The sequence below is a fragment of the Manacus vitellinus genome, unplaced genomic scaffold (assembly GCF_001715985.3).
Source record: "Manacus vitellinus isolate BGI_N305 unplaced genomic scaffold, ASM171598v3 scaffold_11_pilon, whole genome shotgun sequence".
NCBI lineage: Eukaryota > Metazoa > Chordata > Aves > Passeriformes > Pipridae > Manacus > Manacus vitellinus.
In genome coordinates this window covers 8509219-8532142 of record NW_021938895.1, presented here as the reverse complement: position 1 = coordinate 8532142, position 22924 = coordinate 8509219, and the positions used below count along the sequence as shown (strand labels likewise).

The window sequence follows — 22924 nt, the reverse complement described above, 5'->3', positions numbered from 1 at the left end:
AGAGGAAGTATTTTTCTTGCATTCAACTCTTATATTCATTCAAGATATTCAACTCTTTCTCTTTCATCTTCCCCAATTAGCCATCAGCTCAGTATAGATTATTCTGGCATCTCTGTTACTAAAAGTGTACTCCTAGGCACTGATAGTAATATAAATCAGCTCTTGTGGCTATAATTACCAGCATAACTCAAAAAGTGAAAGACTTAGTTAGCAGGATGCTGTAGAATTCCCTTGCATTGGGAGCTCTTCCACTTCATACATATACTCTTGCAAACTTTTTCTCTTCCAGAGTCTTAATTCAAAGAGCAATTATATAATTTTTTGTGTTTATAGAGATGACAAAGTTAAATTAAGATTAAAAATATGCCTTGACAAATGTAATGCAGTTAAATGTCTGCTGATATCAAACAGAAAGAATATTAATTCTTTAAAAGTCTGTGTATAAAGAAAGTTTCTATTTTGCTATATATAAATAACCTATTAAACAAACATACTAAAACAGGGCTCACCTAATCTGAGTGAAAACTCATAAAAGCGCTTCAGCCTTACAACCAGAGGACAGACTGAATTCCATGCTTTTTCTTGCAACTGGATATCATTGGGATTTTGTATTGCCTGAAATGAAAATATTACTGTAAAGAACTGTGATAAACAAATAACAAGCAAAAGGCAGTCTGTAATTTTTCTACATTATTTTAGAAAGAAAGTATTGTAAAACAGAACAATTCTGAGAAATTATATTACATAGGAACAGAAAATTAATAATTAAAAAAAATACCATGTTTTCCACCTTCCCTGTCCCCCTGTAACATACCGATTTAAAATCATTCATTACAGTGCACCACTGACATAGGGAAACATGCTCTAGTGTATTCTCTTAGGAACAGAACTATTGTAAAAGCACCAGGTAAAAAGCCTTTTATATGACTACTGGTTACAGAAGTAGCCTTTTATTCAAGGTTTTGATGATTTTGAGATCTTCAACATTTGAAGTTCTTAAGTAATCAACAGCTCACAGTAACAGTAACTGCAAAGCTGATGCAGGAAAAGGTTTGGTCACCTGAGGAAAAATTGTAAGTTACAGTTCAAAACTGTACTTCAGGACCAGTTTCACAGAAAAAAGTGGATGTAAGGTTAAAATTTACTGTGGTTCATTATTCCACTTACATAGAAGAACAAATACTTTTGTCATGTGTTTCTAACATCCAAGTATTATTTCTTCTATGTCCTCAACTTCTCTACTAGGAGATACATGAAACAGGGTATATAAAATGGTGTTTCTTAAAGTGAAAAATAATTACTAATTACTAACAGAAAATCCAAAAGAATTTCCAACAGACATCATTTAATGACTTCACATTAGGTATTTATATTGAATATTATGCATAATCTGTAACGTATTTTATAAATACAATTTTAATGAGACTTTCATATAAATTCATTCAATGTCCTTGGATAGAGAACAGAAGCTAGGGACACATTGAGTTTTGCTTGATTTTGCTTCCAAAGAACTCTCATTAACAAACATACATCTCTAATTTCTTGTCCTGCTCCTTTGTAAGCCTGAAGGTCTGCAAGCATACTTTCCGAGTCCTGTAAAACTGCACTGATCTGATTCCATACCTCCCTTTCTCCATCTGTGGGCTGTGCATCTAAGAAACAGAAAAGCAAAATGCACAAAGTTAAAAGGAAGCTGCAATACAAATGGCAAGATTACTCAGTTCTACTTAACACTATATCCAGCTTGACTATGAGTAACTCCATACTGATGTAGATTTTTTTAAATATACAATTATACTGCACTGCCATTCTGCTAACATCCAAGTCTCTGCTTTTTATAGCAAGGAAGGAAAAATAGTACAGTTTTTGTATGCTCTGGCTCATAATGCCTCTTCTCAAAATGCAGCATTTTAAAGAGCAGCAGTATCATAAAGCAATGTTATTAGAAAATAGGATAACGCATCAGTCCCTCTCTTTTATGAGCTCCACAGCTCAATTACAAAGAATTGTTCACTTTTCTTGCAGCTTGGGGATAAAATCAGGCCTTTCAATGGTCGGAGCAGTGGGATATTACTCCACTTTGACTTTGCTCCAGGTTTCCTTAACTAGGGTAATTTATTTCTCCTTTTGTAAAACACAGATACGCTACTGTTAAAAATACATTTTTTCTCAGTATGCCAGAGATCATTTCTGCCACTAAAATAAATCCAGATCTGCCAATAATCAGTTTTCAGGGTGGGAGTGACCTGTAGACCTTTATTGTTCAGAGAAATGACATTTGAAAGTAGATCAATTTTCCCATTCAAATCTAATCCTATGGGATTTACACAGCAATGTGACACCAAGGAGTGATGTTATGACCAGAACATAGGCATGTTAGACAAGTCTTCTCTTGCTTTAAAACATAAAGATGACAAGCACTGACCAAAGACTAGATGACTTATATATGGGATTGCAATGACATTGCCCCAGTAGATTTCTACAGAGATACAACTATTTTTTTTTTACTTAGTTTTGTATTAGCTTGTAAAGATAGAATTTTAATTTTTAGGGAAGGAAAAAATTACTTTGAAGGTGAATCTTAGAACTTAGTGACTATTTGTTTGAATTAAAAAGAACGAGATAACTTCAAAACTCATCAGTTAAGACGAGCTACAGTACACATCTCTATATTAGTAGACAAGAATTATTAAAAATACTTTTTCTGTTTAGTCTTATCACTCTTCTTAAGACAACAGACACATTTTTATACCCATGTATCAGTACAGGATTGATTTACCCAGCCCCCATCAGAAGCAAATGAACCAAGTTCACATTGGAGTGTATGGAAAGAACAGTCACCCTCTCCATGATGTTTCAGGTGAGGATAATTTGTTTAGATGTTTCAAGTTATCTATGGACCTTGCATGAAGGGGACACAAATGGCTGAGATTTACATGTCTGTAGCTCTGAAGCAACTAGCACTTAAAATCTTTCCTATATTCTTATGGCATCATGAGTCCCATGAGACTGGCAACATAAAACAACATTGATTTGACTTTCCTTTTATTCTGGAAGTTTTCCTTAATCTTATTTAAAAAGTGAAAGCAAACATAAGCTGGGCTTACTTAGCTGGGTTTCATAGCCAAAATACTTCACGTGACTAAAAAATTCCATTATCTTTCAAAAAGTGAGGGAAAGTAGCATTAAAGGGAAAAACCTCACAGGAAAATCCCATCTGGGACATGGATGTTGAAACAGTCTATCAGTTACAATAAGTTTACAGTGTTCCAGACTGCTTCTTTCCTCAAGCTGCAAGAAATCTCAGGTATACACTCGAAGGGGTCTGTCACCTTGTGATAAACAAGCAAAACAGAAAACCCTTCTGAATTTAATGAGGAAAGCGGTGATCTTGCTAAGTAGCTACCAATCATATAACAACAGAGTAGGGAAAGGTAAGAGTTGCACATAAATCAGTATCTATATTTTAATAGTTAAATAAAAGTTAATTAAAATAACATTTTCAGTGAATACTAACACCAAAGAGAAAAATAACTTGATAATGCAGTTCATGAATGTGAAATTTGCATGTGAAGCATGTTGTTAACCTTGTTGGTTAATAAAGTACTTTTATGTTACTTTTCACAATTTCTTTGCTTAAAAAAAATTAGTGCCTAAGAGGGATGTAAATGCTACACATTGCTCAGCACTTTTGGACTTCAAAATGCCTTTAGTTACACCCTTTATTGTAAATATTTTTCAAATTTATCTTTTGGAGTTGGGGAAGGAGGAATATTTGAAACTCATTGAGCTTTCTGTAGTATCACAGCACCTGGGGAAGTAGGAGCAAGAGGAAGGCAGGTGTGTGGGAGATGGGAAAGAAAGAGAAGGGAGAAGAATAGGGCTGCAAAGGCTACAGAGCAACAGGCTTAGCTTGCATTTGCAGAAGCTGTTTATATTTATGCTGGAAATGTTTAGCTTAAAAATAAAGGTAGGGAGGATGATTCAGGCTTTTAAAAAAAAACATGCACCTTATTTATGAAATACATGTTATGCAAACAGATGTTCTGAAAAGACCGTGGCCATGTTTCAAAAGGGATTTTACATGAAGATCCTGCCAAAAATGGTCAGCTAAATTAACTTCAGTGGATCACTTTGAAAACAATTTTATCCTACTGTCAACAACAACAATAAAAACAGCAACAAGAACTAAAAGGAACAGAGACCTCATGGCAGATTTTGGCTTTTAAAACCGGCTTTCCATTCCAATGATACCAAAGCCTGTTTCTCTGTTCTGAACTAAAAAATACCAGTCCTGACTTACTGTATGGGATCACCGCCTGGCAGCGCTCACCACTTATCCTCATGCCACCACAGAACCAGTGCACACTTAAGCAATCTGAGCCCATTTATAAATAAAACCACTGCCACTGACTAACTCATGCTGGATGCAGGCCTTCTTAGTAATAAGCTACCATAATGACCAGACTTTGATTTCAAGTCTGAGTTTTTGGAGTACTCATGAGTAGCATTCAGAGCATGCTGTCTTTAATAAGACAAAATAGAAAGCCCCTTTATCTCCCTTTGGCCAAATATTTCTAATGTGAACCCTAAACCCAACAACTACATGAATCCTAGTGGAGGCTTGAATCTTCCATATACAGATTCTATCAGCAAAATCTCAAAATTTTAGCTCTGGAGAGAAATGCAGTTCTATTGGCTCCATCAGAAATAACCTGGACATGATAATTCATCCCTTCCATGAACACATGCTCTCTTTCACCTTTATGCATGGTCTGTACCATGTTTTGGATGGCACTTTGCACTTCATAAAAACAAGGAGGAAAGCTGGATCCAACACAATCCATTTGTGGATGCATTAAGTATTTCAGGTGAATGAAATACTTACTTTCAGGCATGAAAGTGGGATCTTCATTATTTTCTTAGAAAAATAACTGTCACTTGTTTCAGAAAACCCCTCCAGCAGCACAAGGTATCTATCTCATCCTTCACCAAATGTGCATTAGAAACTGCTAGGGAGGTAAGACAGTAGTACTCATAGGACCAGATTAAATATAGAAAGGATATGAAGCCTTTATCAATAAAAAATGAAGGATAATGGTATCTCAGTAATTAATTTTAATGAAGAGATAACAAAACAGTACTAAAAGAAGCACTTCAAACTCACACCCCCTTTCTCAATCTGAAACGCAGACTAAAAGCTCAGAAGTTTATTCCACTCTCAGGTGGTTAAGAAGATTCCCACTGAGGATGGTTAGTGCTTCCATTTCAGTGAATATGGAATCATATTTGTCATAAAAATACCATACCCTTCTGGCCTCAATACCATAGCAAAAGTAAGCGAGTTAAACAAGAGCTCTCACAGGCTCTGCTTTCAGCTTTTCATGTCATCTGCTGAAGGTGGCCAATAATTCCATCAGCCAGCCAGTTAAGAGAGCAGTACACATATTTAACTGCATAATGCTAAAGTCCTATTTCAAGTTTGTAACCATGACAATATTTTTTTTCCATGCCAATTTGGCACAAAATTAGATGAAAAACTCCTAGAAAAGAGCAAAGGCATTACAATTACAGTGAGTAATGCACTTTAGAGGGTGCCAGAACCTGCTATACTCCATATATTAAAAAACCCTAGTACTGGACAGCACCAGTACCCTACCCAGGCTACAATGGGTTTTTGAATTTTATCCTACAGGCAGAGTGCTGTGCCAAGGATGTCAGCACTGGGCTCAGCTCTGTGGTGGACATGAATGGACACCCAGCCTCTCAGCTGAGCTGTAGCTCCTGCTTAGGGCATTCTGCACAGGAGGTGAGTGTAACTTCCTGCAGGCTGGGTCCAGATCATATCCCCAGCCTTGCTGCCTGTGCAGTAAGGGTATTAATTAATATCCTACTATGTGAAAAGTGGGCAGTTGTTTTGCTGCCAGACATGTGCTAATAATAGACCCTTTTAATCATACATGAACAATAACTGAAAATTTCATTAATCGTTCTGGGGATGGGGGGGAATCTTAGAAAATAAGAATCATGGGGGCTATGAGAGAGATTAAATTAGGATCAGGTAACAAGCCCACCCAGCTAACATTTAAGAAAAAAAGGAGCCTGCTCACATTAAGGTTAGAGAGTTTGGTCTTATAAAAGGTATTTGAGGAGAGGATGGGACTGTAGATGTCCCTTAAGGACACCTCCTCTCAATAATCTATAAGCTTTAGTCTTTTAGGTTCAAAATAAATTGTTGTTGCCTCAAACTCCAAATTATTTCCAAGAATTCATGTGGAATTATTTGTTTACTCTGCCTGAAAAAGGCAGCAGTAATTTGACAATAGATTTTCTGCAAAAAAGAGCAATTGTAAGCTGCTATGCAAAGAGCTCAAATACCCAGAATTCATTTATCTGTGACTAATTTAAATAAGGTCAACATCTAAAGAACAAAACAGTTCATAAACTGACAAAATCCATTTCAAGAGAATTCACCCTGTGGGCTTGTGAAATCCTGAAATCTAGGACTCTCAAGACCTGCCAGGCACTCTCTCTTCCTAACGTTATTTTTCAAGTTCAGAGCTAAGAAGAACTTAAGGTAAAGTAAGTGGTATATAATCAAATCCAATAGGCAGCAGTTTGATTAAAAATACCCACACCAAGATCCCAGTATAAAACAGCCATACAGTGCACTTTCCGAGAAGTATGAAATTCTTTTTCTTTATGTAAACCTTTCAGTAGACCTTTAAAAGAGTAATTTGGCTAAATATATATAGTTTGCAATTCACCTCAATGAAAAGGCTTTTCCACCTGCATAGGAGAACACTATTCCCCACATGCCCACAATTCCCATTTCTCATTTGCTTTCAAGGCTGGATTAATGTTTCTTCAGATTGCTTCTTGCACAGATCCAGAGTAACTGCCTAACTCTAAAATTAATACTGGGGAGCAAACAGAATTGCTTTTGCTATACAAGATTAACTACGATTAATGCTGGATTCAAGTTTTTTTCAAGTATGACCATGGAGTTACAAAACCTGATTCCCAGTTTGGATTGAAGAATAATGTAAGCAACAGGTGTCAAAAGGAATTACAACTGATGATGTGGACAGCTGCAGGAAAACAGTGGAAAAGAGATGATTTTAAACCTTTTTTTTTTTTAACCTAAACTTTTCTAGGGAAAAATTAAAATAGCTATTAAAAATAAAAAAAAAAACAAAACAAAAAACCAACAACAAAAAATGGAAGGTGAAATTTTGAAACTTACTTCTTTTTTTTTCATGATTCCTTCCCATTTTCAAATATAGCACAAGGCAGAGTTTGAAAAAGTAACAGAATACATTGAAAAAACTTAATTTTTCTAAGTGTTCCTGTTTCTACCTGCCCATTTTTCAAGACCTCAAGAATTTCATAGAACAGATGCTGAAAGGTTAGATATGAAAAAATCAGTCTGGTGAAAAATATGCAAGAGCAGAGTGAGCACGCAGCTGATGAAAAGCAACTTGCCACTAAGTATATTTTAAACAAACAAAAACCCATAATGGAATTTTTCAAAAGATGCAATACAAGATTGTTCTCCTCAAATTTTTCAGCAAAACAGAATTTTGCTCTGGGGAAGAGCAACTAACAAGAAAATAAATTAATTTTTGTTGCACAGAACAACTCATCCTTGCCTCTAAAATGTATTAGTTAAGGATAATAAGGGAAAATAACAGAATAAAAAGCTACTATATTGACATAGGTTATCTATAATAAATAAAATCCAAACCATAAATAAATCTAAATCCAAACAAGTGCTTGCCATCCTCTCCTGCATTTCTGTTCCTATCCATGTGCCACTGCTAGGGCTCCTCCAACCACACCATCATCCTCATCACCCTGACCTGACTGGACGAGTACTTAGTAGGTGGGGGAGAGAGGTAAAGTGGTAATTTGGTGGGGTCTAGTTCTTAGTAAGTTAATTTTCCCACACAGCTGTCCTTCATGATGAGTGTAATCATGTGTTTGTTCATCTCAATTCTAGCACAAGGATATGAGACCATGTGGCCAACCATCACCCATGGGATGACCCCTTTGGGAACAGCACAGATTAAATCAACTGTCAAATGAAGTTGACACCTTAACGTTATTTTCCCACTTTCTTTACATAAACACATTAAAGCCTCTGCTTTTTTGAGGCACGTAGACATATTGTATCTGTTCTTCCCCTGCGTAGGAGAAAGAAGGCTGTTTCTTGCTTTTTAAGCAGTATTTGTGTGGCACGTTGTATACGTAGCAGGGAGCACATCACACCCCCTCCTTTCAGATACAATACATACCAAATGAAGAACAGCAAAAAAATGCCAGGGTAGGAGAATCCAAAACCTCTGTAAACATTTCAGAAGCAGTGCTGACATATTTACTTTGAGATTTAAGCTCCTGCCTAATGAAAAAGTGCACAAAACCTAGAAAGCAATATGCTGATGCAAACAATGAATACAGTAAATCAGCTCAGCATACCCCTCATCCTCCAAATGGCCAACTGAAGTGACCATTTTCACCCATGAGCTCAACTGACAGCACAGGCCACAGAAAGTCACATGTCCAGCAAGCACACACCACACACACCAGACACATCAGACTCTGAACTGTGTCCACTGAGAGCATCCTTTTGTACTGTAAGAATTAAAGGAGAACAAAGCACAACCACAGCCATCTTCAGTCACACCTCTTTGACCCAATACAGATTTTGTGTCAATAAAAACCTCCAGGACTGTATTTCACAGGAAAAACATTTTAAACTTCCACTCATGAGCACCAACCCACGGAAATTTGGAGGTGACAGTTTCATTCCTCTGCATGTAGTTGTGCCTGACTAGTGTGCACTGACCACTGGACCTTCCCTGGGAGAAGGTACTTCAACACATTCAGTCCTTGGACATGTGCCTTTAGAACAAAAATCAACCTTCACTGCCAAGGCAACAAACCTGATATTTTCCCCTCTCATCACTACCTCTATCAAGGCTTCCCACTGCCAGACTACCTCTTTCCTGCAGCCTGGGTCAGGAACACTTTCTTATCGTCCAGGCCACAGTGGGGCTGATTAAATCTGGAACCTCGGATCAGCTGAAAACTTCCGCAGTACCTTGGCAAAGCCACAGAACACCAGGCCTTCAAAAGTTTGATTAAAAAAAAAAAATTAAGTGGTGGTTTGGATAAAGTTTGTCATCTCAGGATGATAATAAAATTTTCAAGTGATATAGACAGTGGAGGAGGGATACATGGCTCACAGTACCTTGTCCTAAACCCAAACTAACAATTAACTTTTTTTCATCAATTAAAATTGATTCTTCATAATGAGGTTATTATGATCTAGATGAGAAGATATGAACACAGTTACAGTCATACACCCTAGCTGACTCTTTGAAGCAGTGCTTCCAAGTGCAGACACACACATACACTCAGAATGTGTCAGTTACTTTTTTCAGAAAAATAATTCAGGAATAAATAATGAAAGAACAAAACTGTTTCAAGATGATAAAATATGTGTCTAAACACCCAAAATGCTCTCTTAAACCAATGCTACAAAAGAAAGTTATTTTAAAGACACTGGCTTCTCTCAAAACTTTTTTTTGAATTTTTTTTTAGAAGAGAGGTATTAAGAGACAAAACATCACACACTGTTAGTGTTTTAAATAAAAAGCATTTCATGTATGTAGTGAAGAAAGATTAAAGCCATATTAAAGGATTTGATGAGAATGTCTAGAAGTACATGCAGGGAAAATATAATCAGCAAAAGTGAAACAGCTTTGAATGAAATATAGACAGGATGAGGAAATTAGAATGCCGTTCTGCAAACTCATAACCATGCAATTAAGAGAGATGCAATCAAGGGCATACACTTTGACCCCTTCACTACTTTTTAGAAACTATAATCCCAGTTAAATCATCACTGAACCAACCAAAATAGTTACACCGCCACTGCTTATATTTTTTCAGCTTTTTATTTCAAATAGGTATTTCCATTCAAGGAAGAATCATAATTTTTTTTTAACCCTGATTTGTTAAAAAAAGCCGAGGCTGAGTTAACTCATATGTAAATTTAACAATGGCTCATAAACGTTTTGAATTTAACTGAAGGTAAGGTTTTACTTGCATATCTACCTTTCTGTCTCTTTCTCTGCTCAGAATGAATTGAAGGAATTTTGTATGGTTCTTCAAATATCAAAAAACAGTATTCTACTGAAGTGTAATTTGATTTGTTTGCAAATCCCTTTTGAATTGCTTTATGATGCATGAGCACATGCAGTTTATTAGGAAATAATAAGCAAAGAAGGCAAGCCAGGCAAGAAGCTTTGCTCACTTTCAAAGTCAAGGAAAAAATTTGGCCCCTGATCAAGCTCTGTGCAAGTGAGAACTTTTAAAAGATTTCCCATTTGGTTCCTGAAAAATAGAAAAGGAAGAGAAAAGGAGTCCTGAGTGAACAAGTGATTTTAGAGACAAGGACTTGGACAGATTGGTTGTGGTGGAAAATACACACTCTAAGCAATCAGATATTAAAAGTTTTTCCTTAATTTGCTGTTAAGTCAGGGAAAAGAATCTCTCATTGTCTTGTAATTGTTTGAACTTACTTTCAAAATCCAGGAAAAAATGTGGATAGTTTTCAATTTCCCTGGTAAGGACCTTAAGAAGATTACCCATCCCAGCAAACCTAGTAAATGCAACAAAATCGTAAACAGTTATACACATAAACACAGAATGCTACAGCTAAAGGCTTGACACAGTCTGCATCATATATTCTACACTTTGTCACATTCTGGACCATGAGAAACATTTTGATGGTCAGTTCTGTGGTATTTATAAGTAGTGAAAGAAAGAGGAAAATCTTGGACAAACACAGAAATAATTCCATTCAACAAACTGAAATTTAAACTTCCATATAACATCCCAGAATATAAACAGGTATTTATGAGTTTATTTACATCTCAAGAGAAACAAACTCAGAGCTACATCTCTATTTGTAAATCCTCTAAATTGCTGGATTCTTTATTAGCAAACACCATTTCAAAGTAAAAACTGAGGTCTTAATACTTGTCCTAGGTTCCTCAGCATAAATCCATGTTATTTTAAGAAAATAACCCAATTTAAGAAAAAAGATCTGTTTCCAATCAGCAAGATTTTATAAAATATTACTGCAACAATCTATCACAAAGAACAGCTCTTTTTAACTTTTAAAAATGCATGTATGCATTAAAAAAAAAAAAAAGGAAAAAAGAGGAGGTTCAAACTCTATCTTTTTGTCTGTTATTCCTATCTTTTATCATCTTGGAAGTCTTTGCATGCCAAGTTATGAAAAACTCCCAAAAGGAAAAGTGACCAATTCTTAAAAAAGGAAGCCTCTATGAAAGATAAGTAGGAAGGAGATTTGAAGAAAAGTTTTTTACCAGTACAGTCCTTAAGAAGATAAATTATTCTAAAACTATGTAGAAGTAGAGCTTTCTTGGTCAAACTTAAACTTTTTGTCAGAAGAGAGAATAATTAGACCATGAAAAGCACATATAAGGACAAAGGTTTGCCTGGAGGGATGTAGAAAAATGTAATTTTAGATTTAAAATGCAGGTTGAAAACTGATTTTTGCCTCAAAGATAAATATTCTCAGTACTCTATGCCATAGCTCTTGGGGCTCAGATCTGATGTTCATCTGTGATTCAGTTTAACTCTTTTCCCACTTAAGAAATCAGACCACAAAAAATTATTCTAAGCATGTACATGGCTGATACTACGAGACAAAGCTTTTTTCAAGTTCTCCCACAAGCATTACAGTAGAGAAAGTATCATCAATCCTAATTTCTATGTACATATAAGGGATATATTTCTATAGCAGGAAAACCTAGGAAGGTATTGTGAGGCTTGCAGATTTCAAAATAGCCACAATCATACCATAAAATGATATAAATTTAATCAATATTCTCTTCAGAGCATGCAGCTTCATGTAAACAAGGCTTTTGTTAGACAAATGGCTTTGTTTTGCATTAAATACTACTTCAAAATTTTCTCCCCAGAACAAATCCAGTGAGCAGACTGTCAAGACCTTTGCAATTAGCAGCATCTTGCATATACAAAATTGAAACATAAAGAAGCATTTTCCATTATTTGTAAAGTTACATTCATTTATATGCAGGAAAAAAAAATACACTGTTCCTAGAAAGGGGAAAAACATGCAGACAAAGCAAAACAGATTTTATAAGTGTTAAAACTTGTATCTTCAATAATTTAATATTTTCATCAAACTGGCATAATACATTTTATCAGCATTAGCTAAGAGGAACAAGATAATGTGTATACACTTATTTTCCTTTTCACAACCTTGAAAGAAAAAAATTACACGATGCAATAGTAACACAATCTAAATGACTGACTCAGCATGGATTCTTCACTTTCAACTCATTTTAAGCCATATCTTACCTCATTGCCTTCAATCTTCAGAGAGTATCCAACCATTTCTTCTACTGCCAAAGTTTGCACTGCATCCAGAACTGGTTTAGCTGATAGTATGCTTCGAACAGCAAGAAACCCTTTGTGCCAAAAACCTGAGGATATGCTCCCTCATTTGCACTGAGTAGCTTGAGGTCATGTGCCCAAGCTCTGCTTTCTGATCCTTCTTACACAAGTACAGCACAACTCGGCTTGGGAGATTTCTGAGTATTTTTCCGGAACTTTTGTTGTATTTTTTAACTTGTTTTTCATTTTATTCCCCTTTCCTTCAATCCTTGTGTAAAAACTGATTCAGCTATTTAGGTCATAAGTATGAAACAGAACCCTGTACAAACTTATACACATGTTCATGGTCAGGCAGCATTTTCCAATGATCCTGAAGGCTCTGGTTTGACATCATCTATTTTCAAAGTACCTCAACTTCAAAAACAGTCATATTCAACATCAACATCCAGAAAATATGGTTCAGGCAGCTACTAAACATGCTTTAATTCTCTATGAATTGAAATAATTTCTTAATGGTTTTCTAAAAAACAAAACTAAAAGCAACATCTAGTTCCAAGAAGTTTTCAAGTATAATTCATCATTCAACACTAAGTTTTGACTCCGAATTAAAAGGCCAACCTTCACCTTAATGGATGTGCTAATAAACACAATTCCTTGCCTCAAACTGAATTATTTTATTCTGGATAGTGTGCTGCTTCCCAGTACTTGGATCTTCCAAACTCTCTTTCCTTAAAAACTCTAACAACATATGCCAAACCTCAGGAACTGCAAGTTACCTCCAGGATAATTTTTAATGGAATTTCAAAGTAACTAATGGAAATCATTCTGAGCAGGTCAGGATATATACTGTGGTTGCAAGAAAAATGCAAATAACAGCTGATGCACAGAAGCAAATAAGGAAGGTTTAACTTAAGAGCATAAAAATCCATTTAATAAAACTGGAAAGCATTTTATTTTACTTACTGTAAAATCAGTTTAAATGTTGAAATGAGACTCAATGCATATATAAAAATATAGCTGATGTTGCACTACTAAATGACAGTGGCTTCTCTTTAGTCTCTGAATCCCTTAAAATTCTAACTTATAACTATGCTTTAAAAATTATGACATGTTGACAACGTTTGCATTTTCTTTTTCTCTACTGCTACCCAAATCATTAAAGCTTACCATAAGATATTACATAAGCATATAGAAAATACTTTTTTAAGATACTGTTGATAGTTTAAAGCTCATTGCTTGATTTTTGATGCTCAACACTTAATTAGTAGCACACAGACATAAGCCATAACACCAGTAATGACCAAGAAGGTACATTTAGAATTTTGCATTTTTTTTACCATTATCCAGTAGCATATTTAAAAATCTGAGCTTTGAACAAAATAGCATGGGCTGGTTTTCCAACACATAACTGTATTCCTAAAATTTCATTGATTCAGTTTCAACATTCTAGAGGTATTACCTAGGATGGGAAAATAAATTTCTTCTCCCCCACTAAACCAATCAGTTTATTTTTGAATTGTGATATATAAAACACTATGCCCCCTCCCCCAAACAAATCAGAACTCAACCGTACAAATTTGCCATTGATCTTATATACCGAAATATATTCTTATTATATATTTAAATCCAGTTTTGAAAATGTAGTAAGTGTTCACAAACTGGGTATTAGTAACTAAACATTGAATGTCTGAAGCTAAATATCATGTTATTTAACTCTTCTTTAAAATTTTTGTTTACACACTGTTTTAAGCAACTACATAATTTTCAAGTGTGGAGTTTTGCACTCCTTTCAAATGACAGCTACAGTAAAATATAAATTGTTAGAGAAGTACTAATTGATTTCTTCTCTTACAGGACTAATTTAATCAGCACCAACCCAAAACTATCAGCAGCATTGCAGCTACACTGAAGATAGACAGATAAAGCATTTAAACCACATGTTAGTGAAAAAGGACACGTTCACCAGCTCAAGCCTTTGCTGCTCATCAGTGCTCCTTTGCTAGATACTATTTCCTAAATCTGCCTGCTTGCATAAACATGGTCTAAAAGGCTTTTGTCAAAATGAGCTGGATCAGCAAATACTTACTGCTTAAACTCATTTAGATCACCCTAACAAAGCAGGGCTGTGAGTGTTCTCATGAGCAGCTCCATTGGGAGTTTCAGGAGAAACAGAGGCTCCCAAGCTCAGAAGAGGCACTGAAAGATCCGGAATCATAAGTTCTAGTGGCACACCTGCATGAGTAGAGACAGGAGGCATCCAGTCCACAGTCTGAGGGAACTATATTAAGCACATCAGTGCCATTAAAGCACTGGAACTGACCTTACTGCATGAATAATTAACTGTGGTTTCAAAAATACACCAGCATCTGAACAAACTCAAGATCTCTCAGACCAAAAGCAGGATTCCAAATCATTGTGATATTCACTTATACAGTTTGTTGAAATGCTCGTAAGGAAACAGCAGAAGTGCAAGATGCAAAAAATTTACTTGGAGAACTGGCTGCTCATGGCTTGGATGGGTGCACTGGACACTGGGTGAAAAACTGGCTGGATTGCTAGGCTGAGAGAGTGGTGGTGAGTGGAGTTACATTCAGCTGTGGAATTACATCCAGCTAGTGGTCAGACACTAGTGGGGTTTGCCAGGCCTCAATATTGGGGCCAGTCCCATTTAATACATTTATCAGTGATATGGACAAGGAGATTTGCATTGGTAAGGCTGCACCCTGAGTACTGTGTCCAGTTCTGGGCTCCTCACTTCAAGAATGACATTGAGGTGCTGGAGCATGTCCAGAGAAGTGCTATGAAGGTGGTGGAGGGTCTGGAGAGTAAGACCTATGAAGAGTGGCTGAGGGAGTGGGGTTGTTTAGCCTGGAGAAGAGGAGGCTCGGGGGTGACCTTATTGCTCTCTACAACTACCTGAAAGGAAGCTGTAGCAAGGCAGGGGTCAGTCTCTTCTGCCAGGCAACTATCGAAAGGATGAGAGCACGTGGCCTCAAGCTGTGACAGAAGAGATTTAGGTTGGACACCAGGAAAGATTTCTTCATGGAAAGGGTTGTAAACATTGGAACAGACTACCCAGGGAAGTGGTGGAATCACCATCCCTGGAAGTGTTCAAGAAATGACTGGATGTGGCACTTAGTGCCATGGTCTAGCTGATCTGGTGGTGATCGTTCAAAGGTTGGACTTGGGGGTCTTTTTCCAATCTAAATGATTCTGTGATTCTCTGATGGAGTGCACCCTCAGTCAGTTGGCAAATGACACCAAGTTGGGCACAAGTGTTTATCGTCTGGAGAGCAGGAAAGCTCTGCAGAGGGATCTAGACATGCTGGATTGATGTGCTGAGGCCAGTGGTATGAGGTTCAACAAGGCCAAGTGCCGGGTCCTGCACAACTGACAACTACAGGCTGGGGGCAGAGTGACTGGAAAGCTGCCAAAAGGAAAAGGACCTGGGGGTGCTGGTCCACAGCCAGCTGAACATGAGCCAGTGTGTGCCCAGGTGACCAAGAAGGCCAATGGCTTCCTGGCCTGTATTAGTCATAGTATGGCCAGCAGGACCATGGAAGTGATAATGAGCAGTGAGACAAGGGGAAATGGCCTCAAGTCACACCAGGGAGGTTTAGATTGGATATTAGGAAAAATTTCTTCTCTGAAAGGGTTGTCAAGAATTGCAACAGGCTGCCCAGGGAAGTGGGTGAGTCACCATCCCTGGAGGTATTTAAAAGTCTTGTAGATGTGGTGCTTAGAGGCGTGGTGGATTTGCAGGATCAGGTTAGCAGATGAACTTGGAGGTCTTTTCCAACCTAAATGATCCTATGATCCTATAATTTATTCCCATCAAACTCTACAGTAGGTTTCTTTTTAATCATCTCTCCATTTTTATTATAGTTAAGAATACTTGCATGGATATGTTATTATCATTATCTTCCACTGTTTTACTGAGAAATGTTTAAATCTTATAAATTGTAGTTGCATTGACTAAGAATAACAGAACAACTGGTATTTAATAGTCTCAATTGTGCAAATATATTTATTTTTCAAAAGTGGTATTAATCCTCTACGGAATTCATTTTAGAAATAAGTTTAAGACTGTATTGTTATACTAAGAAAAGAAAAAAGTAAAAATAGTCATATATTTGTGTTTGAGATGCTAACTGCACAAAACACCAATATAAGATATTTGATAGTGAAGTACATACAGTATTCTCTAGCAAATATCCTTTTTTTTTTTTTCAGAGAGCAAGCTACATTCATTTTCCAGAAAAAAAAATTATCCCCAATGCTGGCCTCTAAACCCTGTATTTAGAAGATTTTCATAATATAAATGACATACATAAAGTACACCAAGAGAAAACCTATATGCAAGCAAAGAAAAATCAGTGCCACACATTCCTTAGGCAGGTGAAGTACAAACAGACAAAAAGAAACCCCAACAAACTCAAAGCCAAAAAATAGATATAAAGAAGTGAAAAGTGGAATAAGAGAAGAAAGTCGCTCAAGGTGAAAGTAACTCAAGATAAAAGAATCATTCCTGCTTTGAACAATCATTTTATTAAAATTCCTAGATAAGCAACACTTCCAGCCAAGAGCTTTTGCTGTTAACTGATATGCAGATTGCAGGACACAATTAAAACCTAAAAAAAAGTGAGGCAAGTAAAAGGGAATTAATAAATGGTTTGTAATAACAAATACATTTTCACTAATCATAAAATGTTTAAAGACTTGGCCATCAACATTAGTACCCGTAGCCCCAAGGATTACAGAACTTGGCTTGCGGTTTCGTTAAAATTAAAAGGTAAAAAAAGAAAAAAATTACCTTAGATGAACTTAAAATTTATCCAACAGGAGGATTTTTCTATATGTCAACTCTCACACCTGAATATACTTTGAACAGAACTCATATGTATTTTCAAAGTACATAATGTCAGAGCAGCCATCATGAAAGAATGAAAACCAGCCAACCAAAATATCTGGATTTTGATTCATAGGTCATAATAATAATAATAATAATAATAATAATAATAATAAAACCCACAACACAAATGAACCAAACAAAAAAACACCAACAGAAATGTGAAATGGAAGCCAATTGAGTAATTAGAATAAAATTATATTTGAAATCAGGAAAATACTGTTGCACTTAGCTTTTTCTGTCTGAGTGTAGAGTAACTACGGTAACCTAGTCTGAATATGCCATTGCCTGCATAGATGCTTTACACAAAATGGGGACATAATTCCTCTGTACATGATAAATGGAGCCTCTATCAGTTGATGCTGTTAGATAAGCAAAGCAGGATATCACTGCTTACCAAACTGATACACAGCAGGGAGAGCTAGTTTTAAGTGTCTCTTCCTTCAAAACAAAACCACTGTATTTTTTCCTAAGTGGAGTTTGATTTCTTCCAAGCTTTTGTAAGAGAAGGGCAGCCATACCAACATCTTCCCCTTAAAAGTTTCTTGTCCTCATAATTTCTCACCAAAATCATAGTGAAACAGGAAGTAAGCCATCTTAAACACCATTCAGTTTTGGAAATCTAATGATTTGAACATTTGAGAAGGTAGCTGGTTTCAATATCTGTGAATGTAATGAGTGAAAAATCTATTCTTGATCAGATAAGTTCTTAGATACAGAATCAAAAACAGACTCTTGGGTGAAAAATTAGAAACAGGAAAAAAATGTTGCTGGTCCTTTCTGCCTATAAATGACTGCTGGTTATTGTCTTCTGACTATGCCACACAGAGTATTTTTATCATACTCACAGAAAATCCAGTGGAAGTGGCTGAAAAAACTAGATGAAAACCATCATAACCTAGTTTTTTGGGCAAAGATGGTAAAAACTTTCCTCAGTTTGATTTTATTTTCAAGTTATTTCTTGTGCCAGTTGATAACAGGAATAAGTCTTTGCATCCTAATTTTCGTCTTTCTCTATTTTACTTCTCATTTTAATACAAAAATGCCAAAGCAGTACATCTAATCTCAGTCAAGCCCTGAGATATGAAACCATAAATCCTACAGTGACCGGATTCCTTACTGTGTATTTGCCAGTGATCTGCTCTAAATGTGTCAGTAGGTAGGACATAATGCATTTTGCAATTTTGTGTTTCTGGTTTGTAGGGTACAAACCAGATCTGTAAGATACAGATCCAAAGCAGTCTTTACAAGTATTGCTTCCTGGAAAAGGGGAGGGAAGTCAAACAATATATTAAAATACTAAGCAGACAACACATTCAGATCGAAGATATTGACATTAGTGGAATTAAGAGAGCTATGGCTGACTATATGTACCAATAGCTCACAATTTGAGGAATTAAAGATGAAATGTGGATCTTTGTAGGGATTAGTTGCTATTAGTTTAAAATACTTCCACTTGTGCAATAGTGGTCTTATTTAATATCTCATTACACAAAATAAGAAAACTTCCTGACCAATTTCTGTTACAAAGCTGTTGATAGAAATAGCAAGAGTTCCACTAGGCAAAAAAAATATTCAAAAAACCACTGTAGATAAACTGGAGGTTAATACAGACTTTAAGAAAATTATTTAGAACTTCAGAAAAAGGTCACCCAGGTGTCTCTGGGTGAGGGTAAGCATGCATGAGTTACAGAAAAGTATAAATTTCAATAAAACTCCCCCTTTTTTCTTAATTAACTTTGTATCACTTTTAAAATCCTACTGATATTATTTTCTTAATTCCTTTTCTTTCACATTAAAGACTCAATTCATTAAGACATACGGGGCAGAATGGTTCCATGCCATTTTTCTGCAAAACAGCCTGCTTTGAAAATTGTATTTAGTTAGTAGACAAGCACATTAACCCTCTTAATGATATAAACACAAAGATTTTTAATTTTATATTGTGCTTAATACTTTAAGAAGTGCATTCCCTAGTAAACCTGTTTTCAAAACCAGTGTTTTACTTACACTGACTGCCAAACAAGCCTTGTGCCCCAACACGAGCTAGCTAAACACCGTTGTAACTTTTTTGGGTATATTAACAAATCTGCTATTTGCCTAAGATGACAAACAGGGAAGGACCTACTGCAGACGACACCAAATTAAAACCATCCTCTTAATTAAAAATTAAGACTCCTTGTAAACATAAAAAAATTGAAATCACCTAGCGATCCTGACAGGCTCATCAGTAATTAAGTCTAATCACTACTGGAAGCTATTCCTAATTTAAGTAATGAAATTTGCACGGTAACTTTTTATTAAACAGATAAAATTGATGCGCAGTCGTGACCTTATACTCCACTCCTTTGCTTTGCTCTACATCCATTTTTATCTGACTGACCGCCGTGGATGGTGATCGGCCCCAAACCGATTGACGCCGGTTGATTCCCTCCCCGTCAGGAGACGCGCCAGCCCCGGAGGTTGGTTTTCCAGGGAAGCGGCGGGAGCGGGACTCGCGGCGCGGGGGCTCCCCCTGCTGCCGCCCGGCGGAACAGCCCCGCGGCTCCGGAGATCCGCGGCCTCCCCGGGCACCCGCCCAGGAAAGCTCCGCCTCGGGTTCAGCCGGGCTGGTACCGTGCATCAGCTTCTTGTCTCGTCCTGGGCACTGCCGGCAAAATCCCGGCTCCATCCTCTTGGTGCTCCCCTTTTCAGATAACTAAAGACATTGATGAGGTCCCCTCTCAGTTTTCTCCTTTCCAGGCTAAACTGGCCCAGCTCCCTCAGCCTTTCTTTATAATGAATAAGGTGCTCCAGTGCACTGACCACCTCCAGAGCCCGTCTCCCCATCTAAGTAAAGGCCAGGATGAGCCCTAACGCCAGCTGAGCTCAGCCCAACAGTGCCAACATCCCTCTGCAGGAGACCCACGTGTCCGCCTGGATTCCTCCAGGGACTCCAGCTCCTCCATCAGTAGATGACCTTCTCCTCTACCCTTACAGCTTGAAAAAACCCCAAACTAACCCAGACAATATTTGAATAACCACATTTCAGAACTAATACCAATATTAAAAAAAAATAATTATATCGCTTTCCCTTTTTTCCTGCTGAAACTCAGAACTTAGTTTAAAAGTAACTACGACTGCATTGAAAATTACCACGACTGTCATTTCCACTCAAAGGTTGAACAGCACACGGGGGCTGTTTAGGCTTAGCAGAGTGAAATCCCGAGGGTGGTGAGTGTTCTCAGCAGGGCATCTGACACACTCCACATCAGTCCTAGCACCAGTCCTGTTCTCTCCTTCTGAACAGAAATAACATTTCTATTTACAATTATTCAAGCAGTTTTGATTAGCATTATTTCTTTTGAAGTTAAGCAGCAGTCTAAAAGTTGAGAAAGAAGAAATGGTTTGGTAGTCTGACTAAAGAAGAGATACGTGGTATGAGATACACTAACTTTAAAATGCCAGTTACTTGCTATGGAAAATGGAAGGAAGCAGTCACATCCAAGATTTTCTTACTGCCTTTGCTGAATCCTGTTTGAAAGGCAAATCATGGAACTATAGAAAATACACTATATTTAGGTTTAGAGCAAAATTTGAAATTTTGCTTTCACATAACCTTGTTTCATTTTCAGTTGTAACTAACTTGCCATTCACACTTAGAGGTGGCATAAGTCATATCTAAAATAAATACATCCTTTCATTAGTTTCTAAGAAAATTTCAAAGTATAAGCAGCTATTTAAATAGGAAATTAAAAAATATTTAGAACTTTGTTGAAAAATTCAAATTGTGTAAAAACTACACAGGCAGACACCCCTCCCCTCCCCAAGCATATGCATATACTCATGTACACAAGGAATTCTGCACAGCACTGGAAACATCTCTGGAAATTGAATTTTGTTTTATTCTCCTCTGACCCAATTACTATTTTAGTTGCAATTTATTCAACTGACTTACTAATAAAAACGACATCAATAAAAACTTCAGAAAAGCCTGAGAAAATAAGTAAAAAATACTCAGTGATTGAAGACTATCAGGTTTGCAAGTAATGCAAATTTACTTTGGTAAAAAAAAAAAAGTTCAAAGAACAGAGTTTATAGACTGAAAAGAAATTGAAAGACCTAAATCAATACACATTTCAAAAGTGCAAAAATATTTCCTATAAAAAAAGTCTTTAAACTGCAAAAAGATTAATAGTCTTTTATTATAGACTAGATTTTTTTTAAACACTAATATTGGAAAAATATACATATATGAACAATATAAACTATATATATGTATATCTACATTGGTATTAAAGTTGGATTTTTGTATATTTAAATTTTATATCAAATACACCACATTATTAATACTACCATCCAAACTACTTTGTAGAATTTTTATGGAAGGAATATATTCAAGAAATAATAACTGTAAATAACAGTGGTGGAATGCACATTTGGTGCCTATCTCACCTTTCTGATCTTCTGAAGGAGAATTATTTGAAGTCAGAAAAAGTCCAACTCCAGCAAGGCCCATTTGAGTCCTACACTCCCGTTTGGGTATGGCCTCCACACTGTCACCCGACAAAAGGTAATAACTACTCTCAATCAGACTTTGATTTAATTTGAACTTGAATCTTCAATTCAGTTCTTGAATTACGGGCTTGTTCTAGGTCAGTGTTTGCCCAGCCACCCATCTTCCAACCATAAGGGCTAAAATGAAGTATTGCCTAAAATTACCACCATAGTACCAATTAATATTTTATTAACCTAAAGAATCAGAGCAAAGTGACCAAGATTGTTGTTTACTGTTTCAAATTAAATTAAAAAGCCTTACTTTCGTATAAGAAGTTTAAAATTCTGTAATAAATAATTCCTACATTTAATACACTTAATTCAGAAATTGAACTGGCTATAATAAAATTCCTTAAAAGGGGCTGATAATTAAAGGTTCTTCGAAAACATGCTATGTTCAGCATATTCCCAGCAGGAGGAAAACTCCAATACAAATCAAGATAGCTGTCCAGCACCTGATTTGGTTTTGCAAGGGGGCTGCAGTTGAGGCAGATATCCACTAAGTGGCATTATCAACCCAAACACCTAATTTTGACAAAAAATAATCATCATAAAGAACATTTTATCCCCCGCAAACAAATTGATGGAAAACATTTTTTTGGAATGATTCGTTTTATTCCAGTTTTTCCTAAACCTTGGCATTGTTCCAAACAGCATTACCAATTTACTTTTCACATCAAAACATTTGGAAATATTTAGCAGGATTGTCAGGTTAGAAATAAAACCATCATGACAGACCTATTAAACAGAGCAACCAAAATCTGGGAGCAATATGAGTTCAAATTAGACACATAAATGTACAACAAGGTATTTTAAAAGTAGCTGGGGTTTCAGTAGTGCTGCAAATCAACAATTCTAGTATTTCCTGTTGTGAAGTATAAAAGTCACACCATGTGTTTACTTTAGATAAAACACTTAAAAAAAAAAGTAAATCCAATAAATTAGATATACTGATGCTACCCGATGCTATATAGTATTAAAAAATTACAGTAATTGGGAAAGTAAGAAAATGACACTTCA

General features: G+C 36.3%; 1 protein-coding gene across 9 annotated transcripts in view; it reads right to left on the bottom strand.

Annotated features, from left to right (window-relative positions):
- The window catches only part of FAM49A (family with sequence similarity 49 member A), a 53122-nt gene that overhangs the window by 8610 nt on the left and 21588 nt on the right, over positions 1 to 22924 (bottom strand). For 2 of the 9 annotated variants that reach the window (XM_018088812.1, XM_018088820.1), the window contains exons 1-4: positions 12424 to 12810; positions 10322 to 10401; positions 1531 to 1652; positions 510 to 615 (exon numbers count right to left, since the gene is read on the bottom strand). In XM_018088812.1, coding sequence (XP_017944301.1) covers positions 510 to 615; positions 1531 to 1652; positions 10322 to 10401; positions 12424 to 12428 — 313 coding nt within the window. In that variant the 5' untranslated portion in view covers positions 12429 to 12810. Of the gene's footprint in view, positions 1 to 509; positions 616 to 1530; positions 1653 to 10321; positions 10402 to 10589; positions 10670 to 12423; positions 12811 to 14545; positions 14692 to 22924 lie in introns of those variants that run through there. The other 7 variants (XM_029965808.1, XM_029965810.1, XM_029965807.1 and 4 more) reach the window with 6 other exon arrangements.